This window comes from Motacilla alba, chromosome 3 (genome assembly GCF_015832195.1).
Source record: "Motacilla alba alba isolate MOTALB_02 chromosome 3, Motacilla_alba_V1.0_pri, whole genome shotgun sequence".
Classification (NCBI taxonomy): domain Eukaryota; kingdom Metazoa; phylum Chordata; class Aves; order Passeriformes; family Motacillidae; genus Motacilla; species Motacilla alba.
This window is the reverse complement of record NC_052018.1, coordinates 34,656,938-34,678,327: the sequence shown is the minus strand read 5'-3', so window position 1 is coordinate 34,678,327 and position 21,390 is coordinate 34,656,938. Positions and strand designations below refer to the sequence as shown.

The window sequence follows — 21,390 nt, the reverse complement described above, 5'->3', positions numbered from 1 at the left end:
TATGCAAGTAAACTCACAGTTGCAGATTAATCACATGTAAAATAGGCTTTGAGCATGCAAGTTGTTAATATCTGCTCTTAAGTTAATTTTGTTAACTAGTTAATTTTGGGTAGTACATGAGCATGCTGCTCTGAACCCTTATACAATGAGAATAATGCCTTCTTTTGCACTCACTGTGCTTATTGTGGGCAACCCAAGAAGCTCCATCTGCAAACCCTGTCTAGAACCTGCTTGTGTGGGGTTGGGGGAGAGACAAAGCGTTTTGCACTGCATGAGTTGTCTTGCTGTTGGAGTAATTACATTCATGTTGTATAAGGGGATCTACCTATGCAATTTAACTTGGTTCTTTTACTATATTTTTCTTCTCTTTATTCCTTTTTTTTTTTTTTAATTTCTGTTCTTAAACTGCACCCAAGATGCCTTTGCAGCTTCTCCTGGGGAAGCCCCTGCAGCAGCTGAAGGGGCAGCAGCACCAGCTACCCCAACCCCTGTAGCAGCAGCTCTTGATGCATGTTCAGGAAATGGTGGGTTTTATGTCATTAGATAGTCTCTTGTTTTGCTGGTTTTTGTTTTTTTTTGTTTAAACTACATGGCAGTGTGTTTTTCTGAAAATTTCATACTGTTTGCAATTGGTAAAAACAAACCTTAGACTGAAGAGCATGCTTAACAAAACTGCCTGTTTCCGAGTCCCAGTGACTTCGTGTTAATTTGGTAGTGCCAACGAACAGTTCTGTCGGTGCTGAGTTGTAACAGTAGCCTGGATAGACCTTTGTCATATTTGCTTTTTTGACCTCGTCAAGGAACCTTTGAAAGTTCTCCCCTCTAGTAACTAGACTGCTCAGCCTTTTAGACAGTCTTTATTTTGGAGAAACTTAAGTAACGTGTCCGGATAAGTGAGCTAGATGTTAGCGCGACCTCCTCCGCGTGCGTGCGTGTATTTGCAGTATGTGCATTGCCTATAGTTGCTTTGTTCTTGACTTCCTCCCTCACTGATCCTAAGTATGCATACACATATATTTCCCCTCTCCTTTTTACAAGACCCCTTTGCCCCATCCGAAGGTAGTGCAGAGGCTGCTCCTGAGCTGGACCTCTTTGCTATGAAGCCAACAGAGACTGCTGTTCCTGTAGTTACCCCTACAACTAGTGCAGCCACTCCAGTTCCTGCAACAACTCCTTCTCCAGCTGCTGCTGTTGCTGCTGCTGCTACTGCTACTACAGCTACTGCCACTACCACCACTACTGCCACCACTTCTGCTACCGCCACCACCTCCGCTCCTCCTGCTCTAGATATATTTGGTGGTAATTTTGTTTTTAACTCTTTGATTCTGGTGGATTGATCTGTCAGGAGTGCCAAATGAACGATTCGTTGTTGCATGCGTGTTGTGTGCTAGGCTTTCAAAGCAGAGAGCCTAATAATTTCAAATATGATGTGCAAAATTGGAAACTTCTGTTTTCAGTCCTGCCTTTCAAAAATGAATTAAAGATGTGTTGTGTTCTTGGCCTTAGATTTATTTGAGTCTGCTCCTGATGCACCTGCAGCACCTAAACCTGATGCTACTCCTAGCATAGATCTCTTTGGTACAGGTAAAGAGAGAATTCTTCTGATACTCTGCTGCTTTGGGGCTGTGTAATGGTGTAAACTGATTTGAGTGATACTTCTTTTTCTTTCTTTTATTCCTGGAAGATACATTTTCATCTCCACAACCTGGAGCTTCTCCTGTGCCTGAGAGTTCTCTCACTGGTGATCTTTTATCTGGTGAGTGCTTGTTTTCACAGGCCATTCCACAGACTTCCTGGGTTTGGATTTTTTTTCCAAAAGTTTAAAAAAAATCAACTTACTGCTAATTTACATCTTTAAACTGAAATATCAAGAAGTATTAAGTTTTGGGTTTGCTGCTTTGGTCACAAGATGTGCACTTGATGAAGATGCAAATCATGAAGTCGCTGACACTGAAGTTCAGTAAGTAAGTGATGTGGTTGGTGGGAGAGAAAATCCTCCTTTAAGCATAAGAAAATGCTTAATAAGCAATGTTTTCTTTAAAGTACTGTGGTTTTCAGTTGCTGTGTGAGAAATGTAACACTTTCTGTTTGCAGTTCTGGAGACTATTACCCGAATTTACCAAACCTGTGGTACTAACTGTTGGAGCCCATGTGGCTTTGAAATATTTAGCTATCATTGTTGCCTTGCTGATACTAAATATTATTTATCCTATGCTTACTGCAGTGGATGCATTTGCAGCCCCCTCTCCTCTACCCGCTGCCTCTCCAGCAAAGGTGGATTCTTCAGGTGTGATTGACCTATTTGGTGGTGGGTATTTTTGTTTCCTCACCACTTCAGAGTTGAATCACTTCATTTCAATTACCTTTGCGCTTTGCTAAAGCTGCGGGTTTCCCCTTCTCAACTTTTCTGTGTGGCCTTAGGGCTGAGTCTGGCACGTCTGGTTCTTAAACTTGCACAGTAACGAACTGCAAATAAGCTGTTGTGTGGTCCTTCTGTTGTCATGACACTTGCTGTTCTGTCCCCAGTCAGTGCATGTGTGGCTCTTCCTCAGACGTCCAGTGAAATTCTCCTCTGTCCTTTTTCTTCTTTGCTAATCTCCATGGTCATGCTGTTTCCTCTCAGTTCCGTTTCTCAAAGCAGCTGAAGTTTTGAGGGTGACTTGTCTCAGACGGGGTATATCTGAATCACGGGATTTGACAAGGTGGAAATTAGGATGGACACAACCAACTCTAGGCACGTTGAAGAACAGAAGTGTTGAAGAACAGGAGTGGTGCTTAGAAGCAGTGAATTTCAAACATTAGTGAGATATTCCTCTAAAAAGATTTCATGTGAGCTACTGGCTTCTGGCTGGAATTACTCCAAAGTTTCAGCCAATGCATTCATCTCCAAAGCCCTGAATGCTGTGATTTGTTTCTGAGAAGAGGTCCAAATAAAGGAGAAGAGACTTCTTTTAAGTGCTGGCTTGTTGTACATCCTTTTTTCCACCTGAACTTTGCATCCATGGTACTGCTCTGCAACAAGGATGGCCAAGCAGTTTCATTTTCTTCTTCTGATATACGAAGTGGCTATTCTTTTGTCATCTTTTGATAAGTGATGAATTTATGTATTTAATATTGAATGCCTCACTTTTTCTTGATGCTTTCTGGAATTCCCTTTAGATGCTTTTGGAAGTAGTGCTTCTGAACCCCAGCCCACTACCCAGGCTGCTTCTAGTTCCTCAGCTTCTGCAGACCTACTTGCTGGTAATAAAGAACTTCTAAAAACTTGTTACTTTAGAGCAATACTAAGAAACGGTGTTTGAAATTTTTATGTTCTTTGTGTGTAGATAGTGAAATAAAATACTTATTCACAAGATTTCTTAATACTTTAGATGTTTTAATTAAAACTAGAGTGACTTATAATGGAGGCAATATAGTGAAGTACAAGCTAACTTCCTAGATTATCTTCTTTCCATGTTCTTTGTTTTTCTACCTCCCACACAGCCTTATTTTTCTGTACTCTTCACTGAGTGTGAGTGTCTCCAAGAAGTTTCTTTGGCTGTCTGTAGCAGTACTAAAGTTAAGCAATATTTTAGGCTATGCTTCTTGTTCCTTACTGCTAATTAAACTTCGAGTCCATTCAATTTGGTTTCTTTAATTGGGTTGAACACCTAAATGTTAGTAACTTGAATGACTGACTTGGTAGCAGTCTTGCATTTAGCCAAGGAGAGTGGGATGATGAGAGTGTGGTTTTCTGAGCACAAGGACAGAGAAGTTACAAAGATCCTGTCCTTACTCTGGATGAGATGAGGTCTCTCATCACTATCACACCTTATATGAAAGGTTGGATAACTGTATTATTTTAGTCTGCACCCTACAGATAAGCAGCTTGAGGTGAATTCTTTGTGTACTAGTCTCCAAAATTCATGCTATACCATGTACTGTAGTGGCTGAACTGTGACTCCTCCCCATCCCAGTTTGAAGTTTGTGGAGAGCAAAATCCCAACACATACACCTCTGATTTGAAGACTTGTCTTAAATTCTCCCATGTTTCTGAAAGGGGAATTTGTTTCACGATTTAAATTAATGCTACCCCAGCCAAAGCCAGCACAATTTGTAGAATTGGTAGGTAGGTTATCACTACATTTTCAAGTATTTTCTCAAAGTGTGGATGGTGGATGTTGTCTAGTTGGGCCACAGGAAGGAAGAAGTTGTCTAGATGATAATAAGATAATAATGATAATGATAATAATAATGATAAGAATCCATTCTCGATCAGCAAGCCAGATTCTTAAATTGGGACATAATGTGTAAATGCATGCTAAAGCTTTAGGACAGACTGCTTCAGATTTTAAGGTGGAAGACTATTTTTTTTCATATTGCTTCAATAGATCTTTGTATTAGTTTATAGATGGCTTAAGGCCATAGATCAAGTTTTAACTAATAGATTCAGGAACATGACAGTCTTTTGCAGTTACATGTGCTGTCAGGAGACTGGGTGCAGCAAGGCTGTTGGACAGAAGCTAATTCTGCTTATGCAAACATTACAGTACAAAATATTTTATGTCATTATCCATAACTAACCTTAAATGCAAGTCGGAATTATGCTCCAGATGGCTTTAAACTTCAGCAATGTGCACTCTGAATCTAATGAGTTGCATTAAATCAAAACCTAAATTATGAAAGGGATGTTCTAAGTCTAAATACTCAAGCAGACCTGAAGCAGTTGGGGTGAATTGATGATTTTTTAAGATTTATTTTATTTATGTTTTGAATATACATTCCAAAGGGCTCCAAGTAGATTCAATTTTTTTTTTGGCAGACAGAGGAAGTCTATAAACATTGCAGCATATTGCTAAGCATTTGTTCACTCTAGATAATGGCAGATGTATAGCCTGCAGTGTAATCCAGTTTTAAATTTAAGAGTGTCTGGAGTTCATATCATGGCTGAAGGCTTGTCCTTCATGGTTTATGAGTGTTTGGTTGTACTAAGTGTTTATGTGCATAATGTTATGAGTATACTTACTATTCATAATTGCCTGACGTGTTCTGCTGTCAAATGAGTTCCTGCCCCTTCTTGGCTTGCTTAGGAAATTTGGAAGAAATATTTTCCTACTCTAAGCCTTTCAGCAGACAAAACCAGAACTATACTGATAAATAAAACAGTGTAGCCATTTTCCCTTCTAGATCTTTCTATCCAATTGAACTGTGTACTAGTATGTCCTAGCATGTATACAAATAACATGTTCTCATATGAAATCTTACTTGACTGTGTAAAAGCAACCTCAAAATTAGATAGTTGGGGGTGTCCAGACAACACATCTAACTCAGTTGCTGCTGTTTCTGCAGCCTTTCCTGGGGTCTTGCACAATCTCTAGACAACCAGCAACTTGGTTCTTTAAAGAATTTTTATGGCTTCTGTGCCTGGTATTTCTCTTAAATTGTGCAAGGCAAAAAGCCATCAAATTAAGACCAGTCATCATACAAATCTTTACCAGAAGCTGGGGAGTCCTCTCTTCTGTAGCTGGAAAAACAGACACTTTAGGGGCTTTGCAAAAGCTTACAGAACTTTCTAAATCTCATTAATAGATATTAATACAATCTTATTAATAGATATTGGCTCATACCTTTCTGCCAGGCTCCTTGTTCTCACTCAGGAAGTGGAAAGACAGGCTCTTTAGGTGGCTTCTGTGCTTTAGGAATTGCTGCAGTTAACTGCCTTTGTCATCCGTAGATCTGGTCAATCTTCTTCTGGTGTGGTTCTCTGTAAATTAGTACTTTTGTGCAGATATTTTCATGCACTGAGCTTTGCTTTGGGCAAGTGGGCAGGTGATGATCTAGTGTTTTAGCAGGTATCTGCTTCAGACCACCTCCTCAAGAAGAGGCAAGTAGAGGAAGCCTCTTTTAGGCAGCTGGAGAAAGCATCACTATCACAAACTCTGGCACTCGGGCAACTGGAACCACCACAGTATGGGCTGGAAGGGAGATGGGGAATGAAGCTGGGCATGGGTAGTCTGGAATGTAGTAGAGAATCTCTTGATGTGGAGCATACCAGAGTGAGTTCAGTGGAGAGCCACAGAGATGATGACTTGTGCGTATGACATATGCAGTGAGGCTGAACTGGGCGCATTCAGCCTTGAGAAGGCCGAAGATGCTTATAGATGTCTAAACTCAGAGGAGTATGCAGATGAGGTTCTTCTTGGAGGTGCACAAAGATAGTAAGAATAGGAAATGTGTGTGGGAAACTCATTAAATACTGTAATGCTCTGATATGACAACAGGCCACCCAGAGAGCCAGTAAGAGCTCCTCATGAAGGTGCTAAAGCAAATGTCTGGGCAACTGGATTTGATTAGACTGACTTTAAACGGGATGTGTAGCTGGCTGACCTGCAGAGATCCCTTCCAACCTACATTATTCCATGACAAACTCATGTCAAGAACAGACTGTAAAGAGATGAGGGCAGATCTCTGATGCCAGTGCATTTTTCCATATTCAGGGTTAGCTGCTGTGAGTGTGAGACTTGCTATGGGCTAGGATTTGGGTTATGAGGGCCTCTTGGTTCCATTATACTGAAGTAAGCCTAATAAACGTAGGGAAGCTCACATAGGCTGCTGAAATGTTCTTTGTTTTAAAATGGTCTAGTAAGAATTGTCTTTATCATTCCACCCTCTATAGACTGAGGTTTTGGTAAACACAGTCTAACAAGGCTGACTCTAACGTCCTCACCTCTCTTATATGTTTTTTAAAGGCTTTGGAGGTTCCTTTATTGCTCCTTCTCCGTCACCATCCCCAGTCACTCCAGCTCAAACTGGATTACTACAGCCTAACTTTGATGCAGCGTTTGGGACAACAGCTCCAACAACTGGCAGTTCATTTGATGCATCAGGTGAGCTACAGGGTTTCTTCCTGTGAATTTTCTAATACGTTTTGTGTGGTAGATGAGTTAATGACACCATATTTAGGCTCTGAGTACAAGCAATATCAGTAACCTCCTTTTTCTTTCTTACTGGAAGAACCTGAGGGTGGTGATAAGGCTGGTGTGTGCCCAAGAGCTCTCTGTGCCCATTTTTTATTCTACCATGTCAGTAAAAGACAAACTAGTGTATACATCATCCTTGCATGTGCTTGATAGCATGAATCAGAAATTACACAAACAAAGAAAACTCTGTAAATCAAGTATACAGGCAAGTCATGTTGCCACTGCTTCTGATGGTGCTCTGGAGCCTGCATGGCACCTTAGGGCACACACAACAGAAACTGCCCTAGAGTTCTTTGCCTGACTATAAGCTTAAACTTTTATCACTGCTATCATTTTGTTTGCATCTCTTCCATTCTATATTTTTCATGCTGGGTCCTTGCTACAAACTTAAAATTGGTGAGTTCTACAACCGTACAAGAAAAAAAGGTGGAAATAATACTGCTGCTTGGTTATTTGGTTGCTTGCCAGTGCACATGCTACCCCTCCCCGTTGACTTAACATTAGCATGTACCTCAAATACAGATCAGAAGATAGAACTCAGGCATGAGTTGTACCAAGCAGTTTGACTTCAAGGGATCTAAAAAATGAACTTCTGAGTTAGATGACTGGACTAAGGAGAATAGCACTGTCTGTGTGGATGGTTCTGGTTCCTTCTGATCTCATAAGATGTTAGTAGGTTTTCCCGATTCCCTGCTGCTTGCAAGTGAATAGTAACATCTTGAGACTGCCAATCCTGTTGCTGTGAGATGTCAAGGTATAAGACTGTCTTTGCCACAGTAATTCTGACTGGTGTTTGCAGCAAGATGTTCATTTTAAAAACCTTTAAATGAATATCTCCTGACAAATGTGTGTGTATCTGACATCTCTGTCAGGATGGTTGTAAGAAAAATAGTGTCATGTGGAAGTGGTGCTGTATCTATGTAGATTCAACGCTCCAATTAAAGCCCTTTTAGGCATGTCTTCTCATATTAGTTTTCATTGGTATAGTTTTTTGAGGATTACTGTACATTCAGTGTCTAGTAAAATGACATGCATGCCCTTGTTGGCATTACCTTTAATGTCAAATGGTGTTTCGGTTAGACTTGTGGTGTGGTTGTCTGTGCTGTATTTGTTGAGCAACAGCAGAGTAGCAGGCAGTGCATTTTTGATCACAGCTGCTGTTCTAACTCACTTTCCTTTCACTTCCAGTGTTTGATGGCTTAGGTGATCTTCTTATGCCAACTATGGTTCCTTCTGGTCAACCTGTAGCACCTACAGCCACAGCCGCAGCAGTCCCTGCTGCAGCAGCAAGCAAAGGCCTTGGAAGTGATCTTGATTCGTCTCTTGCAAACTTAGTAGGCAGTAAGTGACAAATTTTGGTTTTAAGTGGTGTGGCATGCATGTTGCTTTTCCACGGAGCAAATACCTGTCTGTTTTAGCTTGCTTCAGTATCCTTCTGTTCTGCTGTGGAAACTGGGGAAGCTATCAGCAGGAATAAGGCTTGGTTCGGATAGCTGATTCACTTAGTCTGGGTTTATCCTTCTTGGAGCCCAGGATCTGGGTCAAATAATGGCATTTGCTTGGTATGTATGATTTGTAATGTGTGCTCATCCCAGCACATTTCAGAGGCACATCAGACTCTTAATGGGTGCCCCTCTGTAATAGATGGAAAGGTGAAAATTGTCCAAAGTGTCTGATGGTGCTTTAAGCAGCAAAGCTGGTGGACACAAATAGCTGACTTCATGGTTAATGAGACAAAGAGTAGCAGTGGGGTGATGAGTGCACTCAAGAACAGGCCTTCTCTCAGGGGCAGAGAACTTACCAAACATGTTCTTAAAATGCTAAACTTAAATATGTACTTCCCTGTAGTAGGAAAAAAGGCTAGAGCCTTTGTAATTAGAAATTAGTAGCTGCAACCCCCCTCCAAAAACCTAACAGAAGCCCACCTAGGCTAAGGTGTAATCCTGCTGAAGGTGTATAAAATGAATACTCCCTTAGTATATGTAAACACACCACAACAAAGGTGAAACTGGTGTTATGATGCAGACATCTAACATGGCTGTTAGATGTGGAGGAAAATACTGTGCTTGGAAGTCAGCAAGACTCCTAAGCCCTTGAAATGTCTTCTGCAAATCACCTGCTATATCCAAGTTTGGAGGAGAAAACCAAACAGCAATTTATGAATTACAGGACTTACAATGGTCTTGTGAGAAGAGTACTCTTTAAAATTTAACTTAAGACTTCTTCCAAAGGGTAATTAAAGAAACTATTTGGAGTTTCCATGTGTGACCAAGCGGATAAACCAGTGGAAAACTTATAGGCAATGTCCACATTTATGTGTGGACATATGTAGAGTACAGCTTTTTATTTCCGTATGTGTAATGAGGAGCAGAAACTAGTGTTGCCATTCATGGCAAATAGTTTGGTGCTCTTAAATATCTTGGCATTTTGTGGGCCTAAATATAGTTACTTTGGTTTGCTTTTGAAGAAAAATTACTTTCTCAAGTGCAAGACATCTGCAGGGTTTCTCAGATGTTTGTCCTGAAGAATAGGTGGATGTGGCCAGTCCTCTGATGCTGTTGAAATGAAGACAGCCAAAATTTTTTTTCTCTTGATAAGCCCTCATGCAGTGAAATGTAAGCTGTTGCTTTGGCATGCTTCAGTTTTCTAAATGTGTGGTTTCTCTTTTATTTCCTTTTTTTTCTTACAATTTTCAGATCTTGGAATCTCTGGTACTACTTCTAAAAAGTAAGTTCGACTTTGTTTAAAGATAAAAGGAAGTTTTTTACTCTGCTGTAAAGCACTACATATGTTTCAGTGTTTATTAAGAAAAAATGAATTGGTTATATGCTCTGACCTCCCAATCCAGAAAAATTCTGAAGAAAGTATTCTATTCTCTACAGGTTCACTGAATAATTAAGGTTCAGTGTTCCTCATATAGCTTATAAAATTGCTATCTTTAATCTGAGTGTTAGAAATATTTTTTTTCCTGTAAATTACTGTCTTCATGTTGGATAGCTGATTTCCAAACAGCTTATAATGAACAAATAGTCCAGATAATCTATATTTGTATAGCTTCCCTCAGTAATCTTTGCTAATATGTAATAGTTTTGTTATATTTTTACAGATGCTGGATGTACTTATTGTGTAGGCATTGAAATACTTCCAAAATAGAAAAGAGGTTTATTCCATGCAGTGATAAGCTTCTTTTTGCAAAAAGAAATACTTACAACATTGCATTTATTTTTTTATCTTCCTAATCTAACTGCTTGCTTATGCCCTGAGCCTTCCTCTGTATGCAAGACTTCAAAATGTATTGTGCCTCTGTGGAGATGATAGGAGGGATATGTACAAACACATCATAAGGTTTAGCCTCAAAATGTAGCTTCCTTCGATTTACTTTGTTCAAATGGTGTATTTTATTCTGGGTAGAGCAGCCTGTAACAAAACCTGGGTTTTCGACAGCCCTTTTATTCTATGAATGATTTGTTTCTCTTGTATCTATCAACTTTTTGCAGAACTGAATGCTTTCCTCCTTCAGCTGTCTGAGCAAGATTTCCAGCACTGAAATGGCCTTTCAAAGACATCTAGCAGGCAGCTCTCCTGCCTGGTCCCAGTAGAATAGGCAGTAGCAGTCCCTCTTCCTCCTTTGCAAGGGTATATGTGATATGTTACCTTCAGTCAATACTAAGTAAAACTTCTCTTTAATTCTCACCACAAAGGCCATAACCATGTAACTGACTTCAGCTTAGAGTGTTCTGGTGTCTACTGCTAACAACCCTTGAAACTGAGTGTCACTAAAAGTATATCTTTCTGTTAACAACTGCATACACCATAAGCTAATGTAGCTGCACGTCTAATGCTAACGTATGCCGTAACTGCTTTTCATTTTCACTGTGGAAGTATGCAAATAATAGCCTGCCTCTCTCCCTCTCTGTTAGGGGAGACCTGCAGTGGAATGCTGGAGAGAAAAAGTTAACAGGAGGAGCGAACTGGCAGCCAAAAGTAGCACCTGCAACATGGTCAACTGGTGGTGTCCCAGGTGGTCCTTTGGTAGGTGGTTATTCCATAGACAGCACTGGTATTGCACTTCCCATATTTGATGAGGCTGTGCAAGCATACCTGTAGGGACTGCTCCACTCTACTGAGGCTAAAGAGTTTGCTTCTGTGTAAATTATATGAGAATTTCAAGTGACATTTTTTAAGAACAGTTTTACAGCTGGTATAAATAAACCATTGAGTAGTAAATGAAAAATACACTAGCTTGTGTATCAAGGTATTGCTCTACCTGTACATTTAATACCTGTGGGCATTTCCAAGTGTGTGATTAGCTGTGGAGATCTGGCCAGGATCAGGCCCAGATCAAGTGCCCAAAATAAAACACTATAGATCCAAAGCTGATGTACTATAAGGAGAGAAAACATATAGGTTTTCCTCAAGCTTTACTAAAAGAAGTAGATCAAAAGACTACACAGTATTCATACTGATCAGGTACCTGATGGTAGATCAGGAGTGGGTAGCTTATTTAGCAAGGTAAAGCAGTTTGAAAAGGTAAGATTACCCTGTAGAAGCATCAGAAGGCACTAATTTTGAGAGAAGAGGGTCAAATTGAGCTCAAAATCTAAACTTGGAACAAGAGCAACTTGATAATGAGTGAGATACAAAAGTGTTCTGAAGAGGAGTAATACCTCATCTCATCAAATGTCTCACAAGGCTTAAAACAGCTTCCATTTGAGCGAGGTTGGGTTGGCAAAGGAAAGAAAGAACTCTGAAGGGGGACCATGACCAGTTCAGTTCCTTGCTGCCACGGTCAGGTCTTAACATGACTCTGAGCATGTTCTATAACATTATGGAAGACAAAAGAATTCCCTGTACTTCACTTAATGTGTTAGTTGTAACATCAACTTTTTTTCTTAATAGAAAGGCTGGGCAATACTGTACAGTGTAAGTGAATTTTTTTTTGACCTCTTACTGCACTTACTAAACATGAAGATACTAACAGCACCTCACCTGCACTACAGTTACTACTGCTGGCTTAAAACTAGCTAGAAGCTTCTAACACGGCTCCTCTTGGACTGTCTGTTCAGCAGACAATTCTCAGCCAGTCGGTTGAATATGGCAGTGGTGATTAACCATTTCTGTGCTGTTAAGCTTGAAAATGATCTCTTTACTGCTTTACTTTGATGTGAACTACCTGATGACTTGTACTGCCTGAACTTTTGAGCTTCTGCAGCATCAGTCTGATCTTGTAGTGATTTTACCATCTGAGAAGTAACTGGTCTTTCTGGGAAGCTGGGTAGTTCTGGTAGCATTTCATGAAATGTATGTGTTGCATATATTTCTTCAGAATCATGCACTTAGCTACTTTTTGAAACCAAAGAAACCCAAGTCTGCAGGGAAAATAAATATGAATGAAAAAAAGAAGCTTTTTTTTCCTGTCACTGTTGAACCACTTAAGTTTTGGTCGCTTCTTTCTTTCCTTGTGAACTTTCAATTCCAGGGTTAAAATCAGCAGAGTTACATCAAACCCCATTCCTTCAAGTGACCTTGTGCTTAGAGGCAAGATCAGATTCAGTTTGTGTGGCCATTTTCTAAGCATCTGCCTAACTGGATGTTGAGCTACAGTGTGTTCCTGTAAAAGCAGTCAGATCACTGCATCTGATGTCATTAACCTGTGTGGTTTAGTTTCTTGCTCTACATACCTGAGTGTCCAGATCTTGGTTTTAGTTTGGAGGCTCTGCTAGCACAGTAAGGTTTTTAACTGAAATGCTCCCCAGAAAGCTTTCAGACTGGAAGAGAGTTCATAAATTCTTAGCCAGAAAATGTAGTGGTTTTAATAAATGAATCTGGGACAAGTTATCTTGACTTGTCTCCAGCCTCTTAAGAAACTGGCATGTTTTGGTCTGGAAGCAAGGATCAACCAAGGGCACTAAAATGCAGCATTCACAGAAGTGGACTGTACAGTTCCAGCATATCTCCAGAGACAGAGTTCTCCTTTGAACTGTAAGTGTGCTAGCTGCTCTCCAAGTATTGTGGGATGTTACTGACTCAAGGTGGGTGGTAAGTATGTAGAGGCACAGGCACGACCATACAGCTCCTGTAACAGCTTGAGAAATTGTGCCAGTATGCTTAGGCCATACAAGAGCACTAATGAAATCCCACTGCCATTTTTACATCCCTTCCTTGAATATTTTCTGCCTCTCCTCAGAGTTGTTAATAATTTGGATTGTATATATGTCTGTGAAAAGGAGAGGTTTAGATGCCTTCAAGGCTGTAACTTCCCACTACATGGGAAGTTACAGAGAAGGGAGACAGAAGGGATGATGTGTAGGCTGTACTAGATAAGTGAGGTTGGGTGGCCTTTTTAAAGGTGTTCTTGTGCTGTATATCCAGTCAGACTACTAAACTAACAGTTCTCTCTTCCTGAATTGTAGTGCAAGATAACAATTTTTTTGCCTTTTATTATTTGAATGAAAATCATACCAATATGAATGATAATCATAGCATGATAAACTAAACCGTCCTTAGTAAAGCATAGAATGGTTCTGATTGCGGTTTAAGTGTGTGAATTTATCCTTTAACTTCAATGAATCTTGGTGCATAATTATTTTTTTCTTCCCTGTAAACTAATTATAGCAGCTATTTCCTTTAGCTTTACAATCTGCTTAAGCTTTTACTAAAATACAGTGCTACAGTAAGTGCCATAGTGTGTTAGCTGTTATGAAATTGGGATGCTTTCTTACACTGTGTAGAAGAAGAAGGAAACTGTGTATTTTCTTGGGCCTGTTTTGAGTTGTAGTCAGTAAATGGACTCTGTTCATTAAGAGAATGGAGTCTTTCACCATTGCTTTCTTATGAAGAAATGGGCTGAGCATAAGGACTCATTCAGCTCTCTCATTCTTTGAAGCATTGTGCTTTTGAGGCTGCATATGTGCTGCATAACAGTCCTACTTTCCAGAACAGCTTTGCAAATGCTGGAGACTCTATGTGGTTTCCAGATGGTTGCTGTTAGATTGTTGCTTTTTTTTTGCTTTTTTTTTTTTTTGCCTTTTTTTTTTTTAGGCAGGAGCTGTGCCTCCAGCAAGTGCTGTTCCTGCAGCAGGAGGTACTCCACCTGTCCCACAGCCAGGAGCAGCATTTGGGATGGTGAGTCTCTTTTGCTACACTGCTCTCCTTCCGTCACCCAGCCCCTGCTGACTCAGTGTTGGTTTGCAGCCCCCAGCAGGTGCAGGGGTGCCCATGATGCCCCAGCAGCCAGTGATGTACGGGCAGCCGATGATGAGGCCCCCGTTTGGAGCCGCCGCTGGCCCTGGTGTACAGGTAAGCATCACTGCTACACCAATGTTTAATTGCTCTCCATGTCTCTAGAAAGTAGCTTGTGTGTGTGCATTATCTCAGCTCAACTCTAGCTCTGGGTCTGTAAATGAGATGTTTTCAAGGATCAGCTGCCTGCTTTGCAGCAAATCACATGAACCACCTGGATTTTTTTTTCAGTCGCCTTGTATGAGACCAATGGAGCAGGTTTGAAAAGTCTCCTACAGATAACTACATCCAAGATCTGGTTTTGGAGGATATTTGAATAAAGCTCAAAGTGGAACTCCCAGGCACTGCTATTCTGTTCACAGCCTACCAAAATTTACTATAGCTACACTCAGCAGGTGATGCAGCATACGCTGTAACACCTGTCCCAGGCGATTACTTTAAATAGAGTTTGGTTTAAAATACCACTGAAAAGAAAAAAACCTTTCCAGAGGAGATGCAGGAAATTATTTAGCTGTAGTATTTTTCTTTCTGTGAGTCAGAAGTCCATCTTGCCTTTCAAGTGAGGAGAGAGATGGAAGTTGATGCTGCAGCTGTACAATCTCGCTAGTAACCCTGGAAACCAGGCTGCCCATGTTTTGCAAATACTAAGCAATCAGCATATAGCAAACCATAATTTTTATGTAGGGAACTACATTCCCAATGAAGCTTGTCAAGGTTTTCTGTGTAAAAATAGAAAGAACTTGAAATTAAGTAAGAATATACTCTGTCTTGCTTTTCCTCCCACTTTAAACTATCTCTGCACTTACCAAGAATATTATGATGGGAGACAGAAATTTTTTTTCTGAAAGAGTGGTCATCAAGGTGGCAGGGCTACATATAAAGTACCTCTTGTGCCCTGAGTTGAGGTAGGAATGGGGAGGAGTAAGGACAGAGTGGGAGAATCATTTGACCACCACAGTCAGAAGTTTTGCATGGAACTTCAAAACTGATGTTTTCTATTGAATAATCATTTTTATACCTGTCAAAGAAGGACAGTATAATCTTAGTATAATCTAGTCATATTTCCAGTTTGTTTCGGACTCTTATTTACATTACCAATGTCAAATAATTTGTACTTAACTGCCAGTAACAGGGATTTTCAGTGCCCTGCAGGATGCACTCTGCTTCCTCTGAACTCGGTTTTTAACATCTAACAATTGTCTCTTCTGTCTGGGTTGAAGATTCTAACGCCATAGCTATGCTAATTAGGATCTGCAGTGTCCATAACCCTAGTCACTAAACCTGCCAAACATTGTTAACCTTGTAGTAAGGATGGAATCCAAACAATGCTTGAGCAAAACAGCTGGACTTGCAGACTAATGAGAACTTTTTATGCTTGCAATGTGCTTGTGTGAGAACTGCCTGTGTCTACCTAATGCTTGTGTATTCTTGTCTGCTTTGTTTTTTTCCTGCCTTCCTGGCTGGCGTCTGTCAGCTTTCTCCAAGCCCAACTCCTGCTACTCAGAGCCCCAAGAAACCTCCAACAAAGGACCCATTAGCGGATCTTAACATCAAGGATTTCTTGTAAACGATAAGGTATTCTGTGGCTGCCTGCTCGAGCATGTCACACTCTGGTACATGTCTGGCACACAGATGTTGTTTAGGTTGAATATGACAGATAAAATCGCAGCTGCAGAGCTAGAAGCATGCATGGTAATGAAAACCAAATTCTCTGTCCACACTCTTAACTTTAGCCTGAAATCTTGACTCACAGAAAACTCTTCCTGACAGTTGCTTTTGGCCAAAAAAAAAAAAAAAAAAAAAAAAAGTATCTTCAATGCATAGCTTCCATTTTTTCCTTGTTTCCATGCTGTCCAAGCATTCATGTTTGGGTATTTTCTTGAAGTTTTTGCGGAAACACATAGAATGATAGCAGGGTACAAATTCTGAGGGGAGGGAAATAGTGCTGAAGAGGCTTGTTCCTGTCTTGTGGGTGTTGAAACAGATTTGGTATCATAGGTGTGAAGGTATCAAAAGGGGAAAAACTTACATATTCTTGTCATCAAGGGAAAGTTGCTTGCAGCTCTTTACTGCTGTCAGCTAATGTTCTACCCTGTCATACAATTTTTCAAGGCACTGGAAAAATTGAGCATTTTCTGAATGCTAAGGCCATGGGGTCCTGAACAGTGCTGAGTAGAGCAACAATGGGGAAGAACAAATGCAAAGAAAAATGGAGGAGAAGAAAAAACCAGTACTGCATAATGGAAAGAAGTAAAGGCCAAAACACTATTCTAATGATTCTGGAGGGCCAAGTAGGAATATAAAATTGAATTAAACACTTAAGCCAATTAAAAAATAATAATGCAGAAATAAGGTATGGATTTTATAATTAAGTCTAGAATAATGTGTCTAGAACAAGGTGAGGAGAGGACAATCATTACATAACTTTAAAGCCTTCTTCATGAGTCACTTTTCTTCCTTCCTAGAGCTTAATTCTAAAATTTGTTCTGAGCCCACTCTGCACTGGAGCTGGCAGCAGTGATTCAGGCTGCTCTTGGCAGGCATCTCCCAGTCCCACTTCACCCTTCTCCAAATTCCAGCCCCAGAGAGGTGTACCTGGCACTTGGCAGAGACAACCAGGAGTGGAGATACACCACTGCTGGGACTCACTGCTTTCAACTTGTATTTATAATAGAGAGATTCATAACTGGCTGTGGGAAGACTGCTACTTCACTAGAATCTGATGGTAAATCCTTTGAGGTGTGAAGAGATGAGCAGATTTTGTGCTCTTTGCAGAACATGCTTTACTAACTCGTTATATCAGTTTTCATCTAATACTTTTCTGTATTCACAGCTGCGTTTTTTCTGACTGGATGCTAAAAACGTGAGTTTGCAGACTACAAATGGATGCTCAGAGTTTCTCAGTGAGCCACCAGTACCAAACCCAGTGCTTACTCAGACTTTCTCTTCCTCCTGAAACGTGTAGCACAGCTGTGAAAGTGAACATTAGGAATGTGTACTACCTTAGCTGTTATCCCTACTCTCTCGAAATTTGTGTACTTGGGTTATTTGTGTTTTACAATTTAAACAATGGATGTATGTTTCTGATGCCTTCTAGTGCTTTTCTGAACCTATCCCACAGGGGCAGATTATGCAGCTGTTGTTTGGTGAGCCATTTGGAGCAATGTCTGTGATTTTTGAAGGTTTCAATGTATATAACTTTTTGAGGACACCCAAAGTTTCCCTAGGACTCAATTTCTCCTTTATCTGTTACAAAACATAGTGTGATAATACCAGATAGTAAAGAAAATACTTACAAAATTGTGCAGAATACTTTTTTTTTTCCAGTCACAGGAATCTCAATTGTCGTGAAAAAATGTTTTATTTTTGTGGCACTGTATATGTTAAAATAATTTAAAGTAATATAAAAGAAAATTTCCATAACAAATACTTTTTCAATGATTTACCAAGAATGAAAAATCATATCTGAAAGAATACCATATTTATTGCTGTTTTTATTTTTTAATCTATTTTATTTCTTTAAGTTTTTGCATTTATAATTGGCATATTTATCAGTTCTTGCTAAATGCACTGAAAATAAGTAAAGGGTCAGTTTCTCTCCATGTAGTTGGGAAAAAAAAACAACCATAGTTGTGCTGGCAGTAAGGGATTTCAAATACGAGAGCACTTTTTGGTATATCTGTAGTCAAAACATTACAAGTGATGTTACTCATCTCTGTTCAGTTCTTCCGTACATCTCTTAATTTAGTGCTTACCTGTGTATGCCTTAGGATAGTGTTTTCTCATTGCCCCGAATGCGCTGTGAGTAGCTTTTGTACTATTGGTGATTAGATTTAATTCTGATCCAGAGATCCATGCCCTTTACTGTACATACTGTGTTCCTTTAATTTTTATTTGTTCTCATACTGTTTCTGCTGATGGCTTGGTGTAAGATCTTGACTCTTCAATGAGGTCACTGTTGATCAGTGTTACAAGTGGCTTGGCAGTTCTCTGTAAAAGCATATTGGGTTGGAAAGATATTCACCTAAAGTCTTTCAAATGAACTATTTAATCAATGTATGGTACCATTAAAAGTGGTTGTATCTGAATTTGCTGTGGGGATAACATACACTGTAATGGGAAAGTTCTATAAAAAGTTAATTTCAAAATGGCTTTTCTTTGTATTTCAGTTTAAAAAAAATCCCAAACAAAAAAACCCCAAAAAACAAAAATCCCCAGTGCATGTGTGCCCTCTGAGATGCAATAAACACCTTGATCAAAGTAAATATCTTGTTGCCAGTTTCATACTCATTAAGATGTTGAGCATAATTATATACTCTGAGAGGGGAAAAATGTGTTTAGGTCCTGACACTGATTGATGAGTCTGCTGCATATGGGAATGATTTTTATAGAATCATAGAACTCTGATTAGATTGGAAAAGACACCTGAGATCATAGAGTCCAACTGTTAACCTAACACTGCCACCTCCACTGCCCATCCATGTCCCTAAGTGCTTCATTGACAGCTTTCTGCACTCATTGCATCGATTTTGCAGCCAATTCATTACCAAGGGTGTGCTAGAGGATTTTATTGTTTCTTTAATGTATATGAATAACCCATCAATAATCTCATCTCACTACCTTTCCCAGCTTGTTTCAGCTGTGCCCAGTCGGTGGCAACACAGATAGGAACAGCCCCCTGAGCCTCCTGGGCACTGCCCCAGGACTCTAAAGGCCTTCCTTGGAAGAGTGTTGGGTGCAAGGGTGGGTAGGAGGCAGGTCTGCACTTGGGGGACCCCAGAACCCTCGTGTCACAGTGCCACCACCTGGCACTGCAGGATTCACAATGCCCCAGGGCAGGATAAAGGAGCCATCAATTTTATATCTCAGCCTTATGATGAGGTCTTAGTTGCATCCCAATCTTCTGGATTAAAAATGGGTAAGGCTCAGCAAATTGCTATGTTTCCTCACTACTTGAGCACAAGGACCTAGACAAGGTCAGTAACTGCATCCCCAGAAAGGCTCACCCTGGTTTTTCCTACCCTGCCTGTGTGCTGTGTCTTGCCAAATGCAGAGAATGCTTGACTTCTTACCACTGTGTTGTGCATGTCTTCTCAAAGCGAGAACAACATTTTCAGAGGAGAATCATAACCAAACAAGTAAATATATTTAGACCAGTTCATTAGTGTCTTATTCAAATTGAAATGATGAGCTACTACTCAATGAATTGCAAATAAATGTTTACAACATTACATGTTTCAAGGGGCCAGACCTCAGGGTGAGGGTTTTCTCCTTGCCAGGTACATGCCCCTACCACAGAGTAATTGGATTTCTGCATTAGCTTCATCCATGTCCACAGCCCTTGTCCTGATTTTGGTTAGTTTTCTGTAAAGGTCATGGCCAACAGCTGTGTGTGTGATTTGTTATCCTGTGAGTAAATAGAAGCCTGGAAAAAAAGGAAGCTTGGGAGAAAAGCATCTAGAAGTTTGTTCACTGTGGGAAGTAAAACCAGTGTATTTCCCCAAATGCTGACTAAGGCTAAACAAGTGACTTGCTCTCCCTAGCACAAAGGAATTATAAAATCTGGCTTGCAAGGCAACCACGTGGTTGTCTCCTGGCCTGCAGACAAGAACATGTTCTTGTTATCATCTGAGTTTCCTCATCCAGGCACGAACGTGTCTGTGTCCTGCTATGACTAACCACTTTTCAATACAAGCTGTGGGGAAGAGTGGGTGGAAAGGAGTGCTCCCATCTGCAGAAAGAAGAAACTGTCTCCTTCCCCTGCATTTTTCATGAGGGGAGGACAAATTTCAGATAGCTGATATTGACCTGTGTGCTGACTTCTTTAAAAGCTGGCACCTCTGGCCACATGAGGCTTTTGTAGCTCCTCCTTAAGCTATGAGTGCCTTAAGGGGTGGTAAACACCTGGAGAACCTGAATTCAGCCTATTGCAGAGGTTTGAAAAAAGTCCAAAAAGTCCAACTCATTCTGCAGAATGGATTTTTTTTTTTAATGTTTGGAGTTAGCATTGCCTTCTACTCCACTCCTTTGTTCATTTGTTCATTAATTTCAATTGGCTTTATTTGAAAATTTTACCAGTAAATGTACTGTAGCTTGAGTTGATGGCTTCTGGATTGATCCTAGTGTTTCCAGAGATGAAAGCTTGGATGGTGAGAACTATACCTCCAAGTTGTCTTCCAAGATCCTGGGGACCACCTTAGCCTTTCAGGGTGGTTGCACAGTCAGGCTGCTACCTGAAATTCCATTCTTAAGATTTAGTAAGGCAGCTGCAATGGATAGTGACTTGCCCTAACAACAAGCAGGAAAGTCAAGAGCAAAAGCTGTTCTGGGGTGGGGGCAAAAGAGAGGGAAAGAAAGGCAGATTTGCTTTTGATTTGCTTTGATATTATGAGGTATTACTTACTGAGGGCAGACAGCATCTAGTTCATGAAATGTCTGGTGGCCATGGCTGACATTGTTTTGTCTTTGTGACATGAACATTTGCTCCTGCCCCTCCTTCCCCATCTCTCATCCCAGAAAATGAGCTGCATGCTCAGATAACTTACTCTGCACGGAGAAGGAAAAACATCCCAATAATTCTTAATGCCTAGAAAAGCCAAGTGAAACTTGTTGTGGTCAGAGTAGGGGCAGTGACATAAAGATGATACACTGAGTTAGTGACTCAGACCTTCCAGGACCTGAATATCAGAAATTTTATTAAAATAGAAAATCTTTTTTCCATGTGTTATATACTGCTAGTGCTGTGAGCAGTGTGGGAAGTGGCAGACACTGAGTGGTAATGAGGGGTTGAAATAAGAATTTCAGGGATGGGACTACAGAAGGAGAGAGGCTGTACATACTTAAAAGCAGACATACTTCTGCATACTTCTGCTCCAGATCTTGGCTCCTAAAGCTTCACCACCTCTTCCCTTTCCCTTAATTAAACTCTGCAAGTGATATGGGCAGCAGAATTCCAATGCTTGTTTCATTGCCCAAGACATCTCTGCATGCAATTAGAGGTGTAAGAATAGTAGCCTTTGGGAGGTAGCAAAGGCAGTAGACCGGAAAAAGAAAACAAGTGAAGAAAAACATGTCTGGGTGTGCCATCCACTGCAACGATTAAAGAGAGCAAATCTGTAGTCTGATGGTGTTGGAGAGCCTGTGGAAGGGTTGGTGAATGCCCACTCTGCACAGCACTGTAAAGCACCTG

General features: G+C 40.4%; 1 protein-coding gene across 23 annotated transcripts in view; it reads left to right on the top strand.

Moving 5' to 3' along the window:
* The window catches only part of SNAP91 (synaptosome associated protein 91), a 63,806-nt gene extending 45,340 nt beyond the window's left edge, over positions 1-18,466 (top strand). For 2 of the 23 annotated variants that reach the window (XM_038131167.1, XM_038131164.1), the window contains 15 exons: positions 417-524; positions 1,039-1,299; positions 1,507-1,584; positions 1,685-1,756; positions 2,225-2,308; positions 3,160-3,243; positions 6,729-6,866; positions 8,163-8,300; positions 9,656-9,686; positions 10,880-10,991; positions 11,859-11,882; positions 14,001-14,084; positions 14,154-14,258; positions 15,676-15,776; positions 17,035-18,466. In XM_038131167.1, the coding sequence (XP_037987095.1) occupies positions 417-524; positions 1,039-1,299; positions 1,507-1,584; positions 1,685-1,756; positions 2,225-2,308; positions 3,160-3,243; positions 6,729-6,866; positions 8,163-8,300; positions 9,656-9,686; positions 10,880-10,991; positions 11,859-11,882; positions 14,001-14,084; positions 14,154-14,258; positions 15,676-15,768 (1,412 nt within the window). In that variant the 3' untranslated portion in view covers positions 15,769-15,776; positions 17,035-18,466. Of the gene's footprint in view, positions 1-416; positions 525-1,038; positions 1,300-1,506; positions 1,585-1,684; positions 1,757-2,224; positions 2,309-3,159; positions 3,244-6,728; positions 6,867-8,147; positions 8,301-9,655; positions 9,687-10,879; positions 10,992-11,858; positions 11,883-14,000; positions 14,085-14,153; positions 14,259-15,675; positions 15,777-17,034 lie in introns of all 23 variants that reach the window. The other 21 variants (XM_038131163.1, XM_038131162.1, XM_038131171.1 and 18 more) reach the window with 15 other exon arrangements.
* Positions 18,467-21,390: the final 2,924 nt, after the last annotated feature.